General features: G+C 53.3%; 2 protein-coding genes across 2 annotated transcripts in view; both read left to right on the forward strand.

Moving 5' to 3' along the window:
• The first annotated feature begins 7773 nt into the window (after positions 1-7773).
• Positions 7774-9726, forward strand: LOC126576748 (uncharacterized). The gene is made up of 3 exons (XM_050238052.1): positions 7774-7830; positions 9132-9672; positions 9719-9726. The coding sequence occupies exons 1-3, from the start codon at positions 7774-7776 to the stop codon at positions 9724-9726; spliced, it is 606 nt and encodes a 201-aa protein (XP_050094009.1).
• LOC126578272 (uncharacterized) overlaps positions 9723-12500 on the forward strand; it is a 4773-nt gene continuing 1995 nt past the window's right edge. The window contains exons 1-2 of the mRNA XM_050240671.1: positions 9723-11812; positions 11886-12500. The exon at positions 11886-12500 is cut by the window's right edge and continues 1995 nt beyond it. Coding sequence (XP_050096628.1) covers positions 9792-11812; positions 11886-12312 — 2448 coding nt within the window. The 5' untranslated portion in view covers positions 9723-9791 and the 3' untranslated portion in view covers positions 12313-12500. The remainder of the gene's footprint in view (positions 11813-11885) is intronic.

The following is a 12500-nucleotide window of genomic DNA, read 5'->3' on the forward strand; positions in this document are numbered from 1 at the left end:
AGACATTCTGCCTCGTCTCGAATCGGTCACTTTCGATTTTTGATTCCCGAAACCACGGCCAGCAGCAGCAGCAGCAGCAACGTGATAGAGCTGGCGTTGGATGTTTATGGGCCCCATTCCGTGGCTCATTGATGGAGATCGGGAGCCATGTATGCGGCGAAGCACCTCACCGTCAGTTTCATGTTTCTGCTTCCGTAACCGACCTAAACTTCCTCGTGACGCGCACCACTGGAAGCCTCGATCGGAGAAAGGTGAGCAACCCTTTCCAGCAACCCTTTCCACCCCTTGCGGGCCCTTGTTTTCCCGAAGATTCAATTTGTTTCACGCCACCGTCGCGGGTGGTGTCGTGGTCACCTCACGTGGTGCACTACATTGTGACGAGCGCGCGCGCCGGTCGGTCGCGAACACTTACAATGGTCGCGCGCGTCGGATCACGGTGCACGGTTTTTCTTCTGCTGAGATTCGTCTCGCTGCTCATGGAGATCGTCCGGATCTTACGTAAACGACAGCACGGAGGCAGTGGCGCCGCTTCTAGGGCACGATTTCCTGGACTCCAACTGTGGCGCTGCTCAACACGACACGACCGAAGGGTATTGTGTGCAAAGCGCTGCCGAAACGGATTCGCTCTTCGCGTGATGTCACCTAGATAGATATAGGCACACTATGAGGGGGAGGTTTGTGTCCAAGGAACTTTCCCTTTTTTTTTTTGTACCCTAGCCCTGCTTCCTTCCTTAATTAGATCGTCTGGATCGTCCGGGTTATTTATTACACAACATCCAGCCACCTCTGCAATCTCATCTTGACGGCTGGACCTCAGTGTCCGAGATTTGATTTAGGAACCCAGGAACCAAACATTCGGTATTCGGAATTGAGTTTGCGATCCAAAGAAGAGACGACTTTTCTGGAATGGACTTCATTTTCGGTGAATGTCGAAAATACCGGACGTCCAGAATGTGGCTGTTCCTTCTCAAGCTCAAATCGAAGCTAGCCAGTCCATCCAGAGGGTCATAAATTATGAACTAATCACTTTATCCCAACTAAATTACTGTAATTAAAAATTAATTGCTGGCCATCGCACGTCACGCCCAATGCCCAGTCGTAGTCCATCGGTCAAGAATACTGCGCTGGACCCAGTTGCTCCCTTAGCCGCTCTCCCGAAAAGACCAGATTTGCGTCCGTCCGGGGGGATTATCGTCGTCGTCGTCTCCAGGTCTCCCCGAAAACCCTCAGGAGCTCCCTACTCCATCATCATCATCATCATCATCAAACATTCATCAAAAGGGCACGGGACCGGCGAGGCCGTGTTTGACATTTGATAAATGCTGCGTTTTCTCCGCAAAACGCGCCAAATGCCCGGCTGGGGAGATGAATATTTAAAGCACCCGCCAGCTCCGGGATATTGGATTTAAAGAAGGCAGAGCGAGAGAGAGAGAGAGAGTGAAAGGGAGGCACAAATGCTGGATCCTAAACATCATGTTGTTGTGTTTAAAGCAATCGACAGAAAATGGTACATAATCACCATCATTACGCCCATCGTTATGATCTTTGAGAGGAGAGAGAGAGAGAGAGAGAGAGAGAGAGAGAGAGAGAGAGAGAGAGAGAGAGAGGAGACTGGACGGCTACATACATGCTCGAGATGGCGAGCATAATCCGGTTATGCGCTGGACGCCGTTTTGTTACTTTTTAACCTTCGCGCTCGATACAGATTAATTACCGTGGTGTTTGTCCAGGAACTGGGCGCACGACTTTCGCTTCATCGGAGCAACCTCTGGAACACAGCGCTAACCGATTTGCATCCACAATCCGGAGTCCGGGGTCGAGAGTGCAACGTTCACATGATTACACATCTACCAGCCATTCAACCTTTTGTCTGATAAACGGTCCTAAAGCACAAGACGCGAAGAGAATGGTGGCGCACTGATCGTAAAATCAAACATCGAACCGCGCCCGAAAGCGCTGCCAGTGACTTTTATGGGCCCCGATCGGTAAACCGTTTCCAACCGATTCCGATTTTTGCTCATATTTTGCTCAACAATATGGAAACGCTGCTGCTGCTGGTGCCCAAGGAACGCACCAAATTAGATGATGGTGCCTCGAGCTGACGATAAAAGTCCCAGGCCAACTGGGCCCTTTTTGTGCCTTAGACTGGCGCGAAATTTACGACCACACGGGGCACACGCGGGCACAGCTTTCCAGATGCCGCCGAACGCATCTGGTCACGCATCAGAGCGCAACCGGCGATCTCGCGCGCGTACCAAAAACCCAAAGTTATCGCCTATTGGATGTCGTTCACTTTCATTGGCAGCCGGCCATTTTCAACGACCTGGAATCTCTGCTGCTCTGCTCGCCTGTTTTTTTTTATGGAAAATTAGGTAAATAAACTTTTAAAATATGCCGTGAAATGCCGTCGTAAATGTCGTAAAGTAAACGATACATGAAATATGATTACCCATCTGGCATCCTTCCTTCGTGTTTCTGCTCTTCAAAATCGATAAGATACTCGTGCCGTGATACTCCTACGAGGAGCAGCGCCCAAGTACCAACCAGTGCCGTGCTCGTACTCCAAATAATGGCCTACACCGGGCGAGGATGACGATGACGGCGGCGGACATTCTAGTTGAGCCCTCGAAACGGCTCGCACCGCACCATCACAACTTGCTGAACATTATCATTTTAATCAGAGTGTTGTTCCCGGATATTCATAGCTGAGCTGCCAGCAGCTGGCAAACGGTACGAGCTTTCGGTTCGTCTCGGTTGCATGAATACTCCTCAACCACCCCAGGAAGGCATCCAGAGAGACGTTATGGTGAACGTTTTGGGACCGCGATCCAGATTTTCCGGCCTATGCATTCTTGACCGGAAGGAAGCGAGAGAGAGAGAGAGCGACCGAGTACACCGTTTTGTGGTGGAGCGAGGTCCCGGGGATCCGTTTCATGATGATGCGCGCAACCGAACCACTCTCCCTCCCCCCCCCCCCCCCGGACCACCATAATGGCCGGACGATTTGTGCCGGAATGAAACATTATGCTACGTTCGTTCGTTCGTTCGTTCGCTCGCGTGGTGTGTCCGTGAAATACTTGGGAACAATTTGCATAACAGCCAGCCAGCCAGCCAGCCAGCCGGCAGTGGTGCATAGTGTACATGGGGAGAGAGATCGCGTGCCATCCCTCTCGGTATTAGATCGGCCAAAAAGGGTCTAGAACTATGGCAGCTGCAGCGACGAGAACGAACAAAATGAAAACGAACGAAAGCCCGAACAGAAAACCCGTCCACGGCTGGGATCGTGTCCGCCGTCCGGACCGGCGTGGCGTTGGTGACCTCGCCCGGTTGATGCCGGAAAGCCCAAAAAGCAATTCTGAGCTCACCTTCGACATGAGCAGCGCGGATCGCTTTTTAGCATCCTCCGCTCATGCTGCCAAAGCGTAATTTGCATGCATTAAAAAGCATCTTGTTCGATTACGCTTTCCAGAGTGTCCGGGGGCTGCGGTGTGTGGTGCAGTCGCACGAACCAGGTTCCGCCTCGGTCCCATATCCTTTGCCCGTCGACTGGGCCCACGGTTCCGACGACAGCCAGCTAGACAAGCGGTGCAGCAGCAGCAGCATCATTAGCAATGTCCATGTATGGCGAAGGATATGCACAGCGCATACAATACAACGCCCTTGCCCTACACCAAGCGCTATGTGGAGCACAAGACACAAGATGAACTCTGATGTCGGTGGTACCCTTCCACCACCGGATAGGTCATCGAACGGTTACCGAGTTTTCTTTTTCTCGCTCTTTCTCTCTGTCTCTGAATTAATGTCACGAAAGTTGACGGACGCCCCAGGGAGGTAGGGGAAGATCATCCCCCCCCCCTCAAACCTCAAGAGAAACAGCTGTTTCCGGCCGAACGCGCGCCATCGAAACGGCCATCAGTCGAACCGTGAAATGGCTCCTTCATGATCCGCTCAATCGGGGATGCGAACGAGATTTCGTCGTTTTTGAAAATTTAATGTTTAACTCCCTGGGCCAGCGGGACTGTATCTTCCGGAAGAAACATATCCTGGACGCAACTGTTCCCGGTAGTGGTGCCTTTTTACCCCCGGTACCCGGTTCCCTTCAATGCCCTATCGATTCCAGAAGAGGATCTTCACCGTGGTTCAAGTGACTCTCGAACGCGGCGGTACCTTGGGCGTCTATGGCGGGCATTCTTTCATTATTCATACTCACAGCCAGCTAGCACTCACTCTGCATTTGCATCATCAGCCCGGGGAGTGGCCCGGCGGGGGGGGGGGCCAACTATCCGGTGGCAGTAGCACCACCAGCAGCATCATCAGTTGAGGAGCAAAAAGCGAAAAAAATCATGAAGAATGTATGGACCCGTGTATGCGCACGGCAGACTACAGCAGAAGCATATTTGCACTCCTGGGTGGAACAAACCCCCCCCGGACAATGTGCCCAGCAAATGAGAAAGAGAGAGAGAGAGAGAGACACTGCACGCCATCGACTTTATTGGATCGCGACATACGAGATGGCGCGATGGCCATCCTTTTTTTTCGATTCCCGCTTTTTTTTCTTTTGCCCAGAGCGCCCAGAAAAAAAAACCAGAAGTGATCTCTTCGGGCGGTCGAGAAGTTCTTCTACTTCTTCTTTTTCTCTCTCTCTCTCTCTCTCTCTCTCTCTCTCTCTCTCTCTCTCTCTCTCTCTCTCTCTCGTTGGCTTGCTGGCGACGATGGACCAACGAGTTCATAAATGTGAACGAGATTCCGATTCACTTCCAGAGTTTTCTGAGGTTATGTCAACTCGTACCTGCATCCAACGATGTGTAGCAACCTTGGACGTCAGGAGGATACTACCGGTGCATAACAAAGCAGCCGTTGACCGGTCACGGATCGGATCTTTTTGGTATTTGGAAAGGGGATTGAAACCAAAACCGAAAACCCAGTATCCTCTCGGCTTCTCTCCCGGTGTGCTTAATTCAATTAAAATCTTCAAAAATCTTTTCCTCCTAGTCCTAACGATAGGAAGACAAACTCCTAATCCAATTTTGATGGCCACATAAATTATAAAGACGATAAGCGTGTTGTTGGGCAGCACCATGGCTTGTTATGACCTCGGTTCAGCTCGGGCCAACATTCCCAAAATTACCTCCCCGGTTTTGGGCTGATAAAACGACAAACCGGCCCTTCCCCCCCTTTTGGCAGGCACCTCATTAATGTGCGTCACCCTTCACCTCACTTTACCCTTTCCGGGGTGCTTGGGTGACCTTTTCGCGTGGCCCGTATCCTGTCGTGACGAAGGCTCATTTCGACCCCGATCCAACCGACCGAAAAGTGAGAAAGAAACGGTCCAGGACCTAGAACCGTTCCCGGGCGGGGGTTAATGTTTTGATAAATTCCATTCCGATACCGGAACGACCGCGGGCACGCTCGAAGCCGCAAGATAACAACAAAAGTTGGAACGTCGCCGCTTAATGTCTTTGTTGCTCGGCTCATCAGGCCCGCAAAGAGTTTGACTTATTATCGCGCCAATCGCGGCGGAATGCCCGGTTTGCAGACACAGTGCAGGAGTTTTTGTGGAAATTAATTTCCTTCCTTGGTGCGCTCACGAATTCCCAGGAGTTTCCGCTGCAAAGTCCGCTTCTAGGGGCCTTTCTGCTTCCGGCCATCCGGCAGTACAAGTCCGCACCACGGCCCTCAGTGCTTTTGAGGTGTTAATTTTATTCCTTGCGGCCTGGATTATCTGTGCTGAAGCAACTAATGGGGGACGCGAGATGGCACAACCGCGCACGCCAGCGACAACAAGACATAACCATAAAGATTCATTTCCTTCCCGGAATAGTTCCCGGTGAATCCGATTAATTCCTTTGCCGCCCCCGCCCCCGGGTGGGAGAGAGCAACTAACGAACCAAGGACAACAGTGGCGCTGGTATTCCAATAAAAAAAAGGCCGTAATCGCGATGTCACCCCTTATTCCTCCCATTTGGCCAAGGCATTCGCAGACAAGGTGTGCCATACAGAAGGAATTTCTCCCTCCTTCCTTTCTCTTTCCGTCCCAACATTCTTTCTGCATTCGTTCCGCGACGCTAACGAGGACATCACATTCAAATCGCTCGCTAGTCAGCCTTTTTCGTTAAATGGACAGCAAAAGGTGACAACGACGTCGAACCGGGGGGCGGTGAGCGTAATGTGATCCTGTAAATCAAAGCCTGCTGGAAGTTGCAGCCCAAGCGTGGGGTGCTACCATCAATTTGCCACCTTTAGCCACCCCCCCCCCCCTCGCCGGGGGAACCTGGTGGCCACTGAACAAAGACTCCATGGAGCGGTGAAAGAACTTTTAATTACAGACCATTTCCGAGGCACAGTGGGGCTGGGGCGATTCTTTCTTTAATTAGAATCCAGTCCACCCCTGGGAACACACTTCCCCCCTCAGGGAGTCCTGTTTGCTGTTTGTTCCCCCTGCCACCCTTCGCTGCGCTACGCTTTGCAATTTGTTTAGGCCTTTAACACCGGAGGAGTAGGAGAAGAAGAAGGAGTTCCAAAGGAAGGTCCGAGTAAAAGAGAACAAGATACCGAGCGCTTGGTGTAACTTATGCGTGCACCTTCTTCCTTTTCCGTTCACCTGCCCGCGGGCAGCTGGTCGGGCGGGACGGTAATTAATAATTATCATCACCGTCACCAGAAGCGTCACCGTGGTATCCATTTGTCGCCACGAAACATGTCGAGCAAACGAAACGAGACGAACCCCTGCTGTCAGATGGATTCCTTCACGAAGAATCCTTCCTGTGGACGTTTCCTTCATTTGGACATTTCCTCGGTGTGCGGAGGCGATACTTGTCGTCATAAATGCTGCATTGCGCTCCCCCCCGCCCGGGATGACGACGCGGTACGGGAAGGAATGCCACCACGAGAGGGCCAAGGAAAGTGTCCTCAGCCTTCTCGGCCACTCAACACTCGGCTGTGACGTCGAAGCAACAGATTTGTGCACTGGTAGTGGTAGTAGTAGAAGGCCTTTTGTGGTCTGGTTTCGGTTTGCGAACGGCTTAATGCTCCCCCCCCCCCCCAGGGCACTTCCAGGGTCTGTCTTTAAGCCACCACTTGACTTACTTCTCTCCGGCAGGAAGTGACTGGAAGGCTGGAAGGAAGAGTGTCCCCGTCGATCCCCAAGGACCACGGCTAGACACTTACCAAGAAGACCAGGAAGAACAGGAAAAACAAGACGACAGAGCGAGAGAGAGAGAGTGAGAGAGAGAGAGAGAGAGAGAGTAGAACCTTTCACTCCAAACGCACACCTGGGTGCAGACTTGACTTCTCGTCTAGTCCCCGGGATTCCGCCTACTGGGGATTTGGATTCAAAAGAAGAAGCAAATAACAAAAAAAAAAAAGGGGGCTCCCTTCAGAAGTGGGCTTTTGCTGCTGTCCCAAAGGTTTGCTCATTCAAACAAAAAAAAACCAAAAGGAAAAAGACTGTTTTACAACCTTTTTACCATTCTCTCGGTTCTCTATCAGGGGTAGTGGCCATGCAGGATGTGGCGGTGCTGCGGCGAGCCGTCGTCTGTCGTCTTTGACCAGCACCACCACACTTCGCCGGGTTCTGTTCTTGCGGTTCTTGTACGGCCGGAGGCGGCTTTATCGGTGTCGTTAATTTTTATTCATGAACACCATGCCGTGCCGCTCTCTTGCAGGTGACACCGTCCATACCGTACACCTTTAAGCTGCTCTCCCCCCACCCGACCCGGTGGGTACGGATTTGTGTGCCAACTTTATGGTTTTTAATGAACAAGTTCTTACAAGATGCTGTCTGCCTGCATCTGCCAGGGCTACCGGCTGCTGCTGCTGCCGTTGCGGACCGTAAACTCGTAAAACATGTCCCAGACCCTCTGCGCGCACGGGAGATTAAAACAATCTAGTGCTTTCTTCGGCAGGACGAGCAGAAGGAGACAATGGCAAGTAGTAACCAAAGCCGCTGGCGTTGAATTAATATCCGGTACATCAAGCAAATGGAAGTAGCGCTTAAGTGTGCTTTACGTTATTTGAATTTAAATTCTGGCCACTTTCATAAATCGCACTCGCCATCACAGTACCGTTGGCTTCGAGTTGTCACGATGTCCTTATTGTGGATCCATGGAGCGTGTGTTTAAAAATTCATCAACTTATTTTGATTAACACCGGATTCAGACCAACGTGTTCTACTTGGATCCGTTCGTTTCTAAAAAAAAAGGACGCCCATTTGAAGGACATTGGCTACTTAGAGGGATTCGAATACGCATTCCTACGCAGCCTACTATTCCCATCGAGCCAAAGGTTCCCTAGGCAGACATTTGCATCTAACGCAAGTGCTCCAACGTTTTCCCGGCTGGTCTCATTGCTTTCAAACATTTCGAAAAAAAAAACTTGCCGCTCTGTGGCGCACTTCACACAGATCACAAACTCCACAGGGGGGGGAGAGGTTCCTTTTGAAACTCGTTGGCGGGCATCAATTTCACCTGCCAACGACGTGCCATAGCTACGAGAGCTGGTTCCGACTATGTGGGTCACGTTAGCTGAAGCTCTTCAACCGAAAACTTCCGGCCTCCTACGATCCGTTGGAGGGGTATGTGGTTTGAAGGAACCAAGGATGAAGCAGCCGAAGAAGAAGAAGAAGAAACCGGCCACGGGCGGCATCACCACCGTCAACCGTCGTTTTATGTTTATTTCTCCCAATAATTAGGTAAATGGCTTCACGTACCTCCGCATTCTGTGGTGTGGTGTGGTGTGGTGTGTGGTTAGCGTTGGTGGATGCGACCTGGCTCTTTAACTACCGCAGCCTACTAAGACGCCTAGAGAGGCCACGGCGTACGGCAATGTGTGAATTTTATGAAGTAATTAACGTGCCTTTTTTGTGTGTACGTTGAGCTCCTTTCGGTGGCTGTGGTGGCTAGGGACGGTGGTGGAAAGAGGAAAAGAGCAAATGGCACTTACATATTTCCCGCCAGACAGACCGTCAGACCCGCAGACAGACAGATACTTATCTTCCGTTATCTATCTTCTCTTTTCTTATCGACCCCCCTCCCCCCACACTTTCACGCGTGCTTTAGGTTGAAGGAACATGTGTTGAGAAGCACCGTGGCCCGTTTGTGGACGACGACGACGACGACGACGACGACGATTAGCGGCAGTACCGCCAACAGCAGCATCACAGGCCGACGGTGGCCTCGGTTCTGGCGGCAAAAACGGCGCTCAGCGGCAGCAACATCATCCTGCAACGGCGGCATCGTCGCGGGCCCTCGCCGTCAACGCACTCGGTCGAAAATGTGATAGACGCTTCGGCGGCCACGACCACGACGACCACGACGACGACAGATGGACGGACCTCGATCGGCCAGCAGATAGCGAACTACTTTCTTCGCATCCGACGTAGCCGCTCGTCACACGCAGTCACCCAGCAGCACCATCAGGTCCGCGACGGAAGCCGTAGCCGAGGGGCCGGGAATCAACCGCGGACGGTCGGTGGTGTCCTGCCCAGTTCCGTTAGCTGTGATCTGCGCTTCGGACGCGCCTCCAGCAGCAACAACGACGACGACGACGACGACGACGACGACCACTACGACGACGAAGGCGAAGGCGGTAACGAGGGCGACGACGGTGGCGGTTGCCGTGGCGACGAGGACCGTGTGGACCGTGAGAAGGACAAGGAGGAGGAGGAGGAGGAGGGTCCGTCAAGAGTTGCACGGCGGCGGCTGTTGCGTCCCTCGGCCAGCTCCCTGACCGTGAGCAGCACCAGCGGGGGGGCCCTAGCGTCGGCCACCAGTTCCGGTGCCGTACCGAGCAACATGGCCGCGACCGATGGTCAGATCATACTGGCGGCGTCACGCTTCGGTTCCGACACCGCACCCGTTTACCTGCGCGACTTTGCCAAGAGCAGCGAGCTGCCGGCGGTCGGTAAGATCGTCAAGGGCCAGTACTACAACCTGGGCGTACCGACACTCTCCAACCCGTCGCTCCAGAGTACGGCCCTGTTTCTGAACGCCGGGCGCAAGTACCAGATCCTGGCGCAACCGATCAAGATCAAGGAGGGCCGGAAAAACACGAACGTTGGCCCGAAGGTGCTGATCCCGGAGACGTACGCCGGTTACTTTGAGCTGCTGAGTGAAGATGGCCGCTCGACGCGGTGTATCGAGAGTGTGCTGGAGTTGTCGCGGCGCCGCAACTTCCGGGTGCTGGTCCGGGAGACGGTGCGGTGCAATCACAACAGCAAATCGGTCCACGCCGGTGAAATACTGACCACGATCTCGGACAATGGGAAGCAGCTGCAGTGCCGGACGTCGAAGGACGAGATCGTCAATCTGCCATTGGAAGCCAAAGCCAAGTTTTCGCCGATCGCCAAGGAGGACAGCATTAGTGGGGTGCACACGGTGCGGAACCTGCTCCAGAAGCGTATGCCAGTGACGGTCCGGTTGGTGCACGGGGCGGCACCGAAGGGCCTGAAGCAACCGTTTGTCCCCGAGCTCCGGCTGCTTGGTTGCGTTGAGGTGGATCGGATATTCGCGCTACCATTGCAGAAGGACATGGACCTCATTTCGGTGCCACTGAATGCGAAGATTAAGATCCAGCGGGCGAAAAATATGGATCAGCTGGATCACTTTATCGAGTATTCGCGCTTCCTCGACAAGGCGCACCGGTTACTGGTGGATGCGCGCGATCGGTTGCAGATCATCGATCTGAAGCTGACGGAGAAGGAGAAAAAGGACTCGTCGAAGCTGTCGGCGGTGGCTGGTGGTGGGGCGATGGGTGCAAACGGGCGAAATAAAACGCTCACCTCGACCCTGTCCGGGTTGACCGCTAATGGGTACGTGCTGAAGAAGAGCAACAGCTGTGATTCGAACCGCTACTCACCACCGATCGGTGGTGGTGGCAGTGGCAGTGGTGGTGGTGGTGGAGGAGGTGGAGGTGGAGGTGGAGGCAGTCAGAATGGATCGATTGCCGATGAGTACGACGAGATCGATCAGATCTACGATTATGTGCGAGGGTTAGCACCGCTCCCGAAGAACCTGTACAAGTTTGAGGCGATCGAACCGATCAGCTCTTCGCCCCCGACGGCCACGACACCGACGGCCGCCACCACACCGATCTCCAACTCGCTCCTCGGACCGGCCACCCATCAGCACAGCCTCAAGACGGTGGAAAACATGAACAAGTCGGCCCAATCGAACGCCATCAACAATAACTACGAGACGAGCAATCACCACCATCACCATAGCAACAGCAACAACAACAACAATTACTCCAACATCATCAAGTACTCGAACCATGTGCAACTGCAGCAACAGCAGCAGCAGCAACAGCTTAGCCATCATCACCATCATCACCATCACCACCATGGGCAGCAGCAGACGAATGGTCACAGCCATCACGCTTCACACCATGGACACCACGGTGGCGGTGGTGGTGGTGGTACGGCAACGAACAGCTTGGAGTCCTCGTCGAAGCACACCAGTACCGCGGCCACCCTTAATGCCATCAACAACAACACGGGAAGCCACGCACTAACGACGCTCGATCACAAACCGATCCCACCACCGATCGAGACGATTCCGGGCAAAAAGCTGCCCGAAAAGCGCCAACGACCGACACTCCCGAAGCTGTACTTTAAGAGCAACATCGGGATGCATCAGAAGAGCCCAACGCCCGGTTCGACCGCCATCAGTCCGATGAGCAATGGAGGACAAGGACCTGCTAGCGGTGGTGGTGGTGGTGGTGGTGCAGCTCACCTCCATCAGCACCAGCTTCCGATGACCGCAATCACACCCAAGGACATTGCCGTCGAACCCCAGAGTCCACTGTTTCACATAAGGTAACAAAAAGCAAGCTGAGTTCACCACCAAATCACTAACTGAGTCTATTTTGTTTTTTTGTTCATTTTGCAGATACAAAAGTCTTAGCAGTTTGCAGCTGGCGGCAACGGCGACAGGGCCACAGGATACGCAGCATCCAACGACACCGATCTCACCAAAGGCCGGCATCATCGGTGGTGGTGGTGGTGGTGGCCAGGAGAAGAACCATCTGCTCTCCAAATCGGCCAGTGCTGCTATGCACGCATGCATCGGCAACGGTGGTGGTGGTGGTGGTCGAGGAGAAGGTACGCTGGATTCATCGCGTAGCGGTGGCCGCACGTCCGGCGATTCGGGCAAGCTGCCGGAGAAGAAATCGCGCCGGCTTAGCCGGCCACGCAGCCTCTCCAACCTGGTGTGGGACCTGCGGCCCCACAAATCTTCCTCCACGTCGGCAGAGAAATCGAAGAAGAAGCTCTACCTACACCAGTTCGATCGGCAGCAGGGCACACTCTATCTGTAGGAGCGGATAAGGGATCAGATCAGAACAGAGAGATTTCGTCAGTACTGTATACTTTAGTCAATCGTCCGGCATTCGTTGTTTGCAGCCACAACAAGGGGTTTGCTACTGGCTGGATGCTGCTTTGTTGATACTAGTAGTAGTCGTAGTGGGTAGTGCTGGGTAGTAGTAGCGTTCCACCGGTTGGTTTG

The sequence above is a fragment of the Anopheles aquasalis genome, chromosome 3 (assembly GCF_943734665.1).
Source record: "Anopheles aquasalis chromosome 3, idAnoAquaMG_Q_19, whole genome shotgun sequence".
Taxonomy (NCBI): domain Eukaryota; kingdom Metazoa; phylum Arthropoda; class Insecta; order Diptera; family Culicidae; genus Anopheles; species Anopheles aquasalis.

Bases quoted from the DNA above. Each gene is read 5' to 3' on its own strand.
- LOC126576748 (XM_050238052.1), top strand. From the start codon at position 7,774: ATGCTGTCTGCCTGCATCTGCCAGGGCTACCGGCTGCTGCTGCTGCCG. The intron at 7,831-9,131 runs GTAAACTCGTAA...GACGACGATTAG, and splicing joins TGCTGCTGCCGTTGCGGACC to CGGCAGTACCGCCAACAGCA.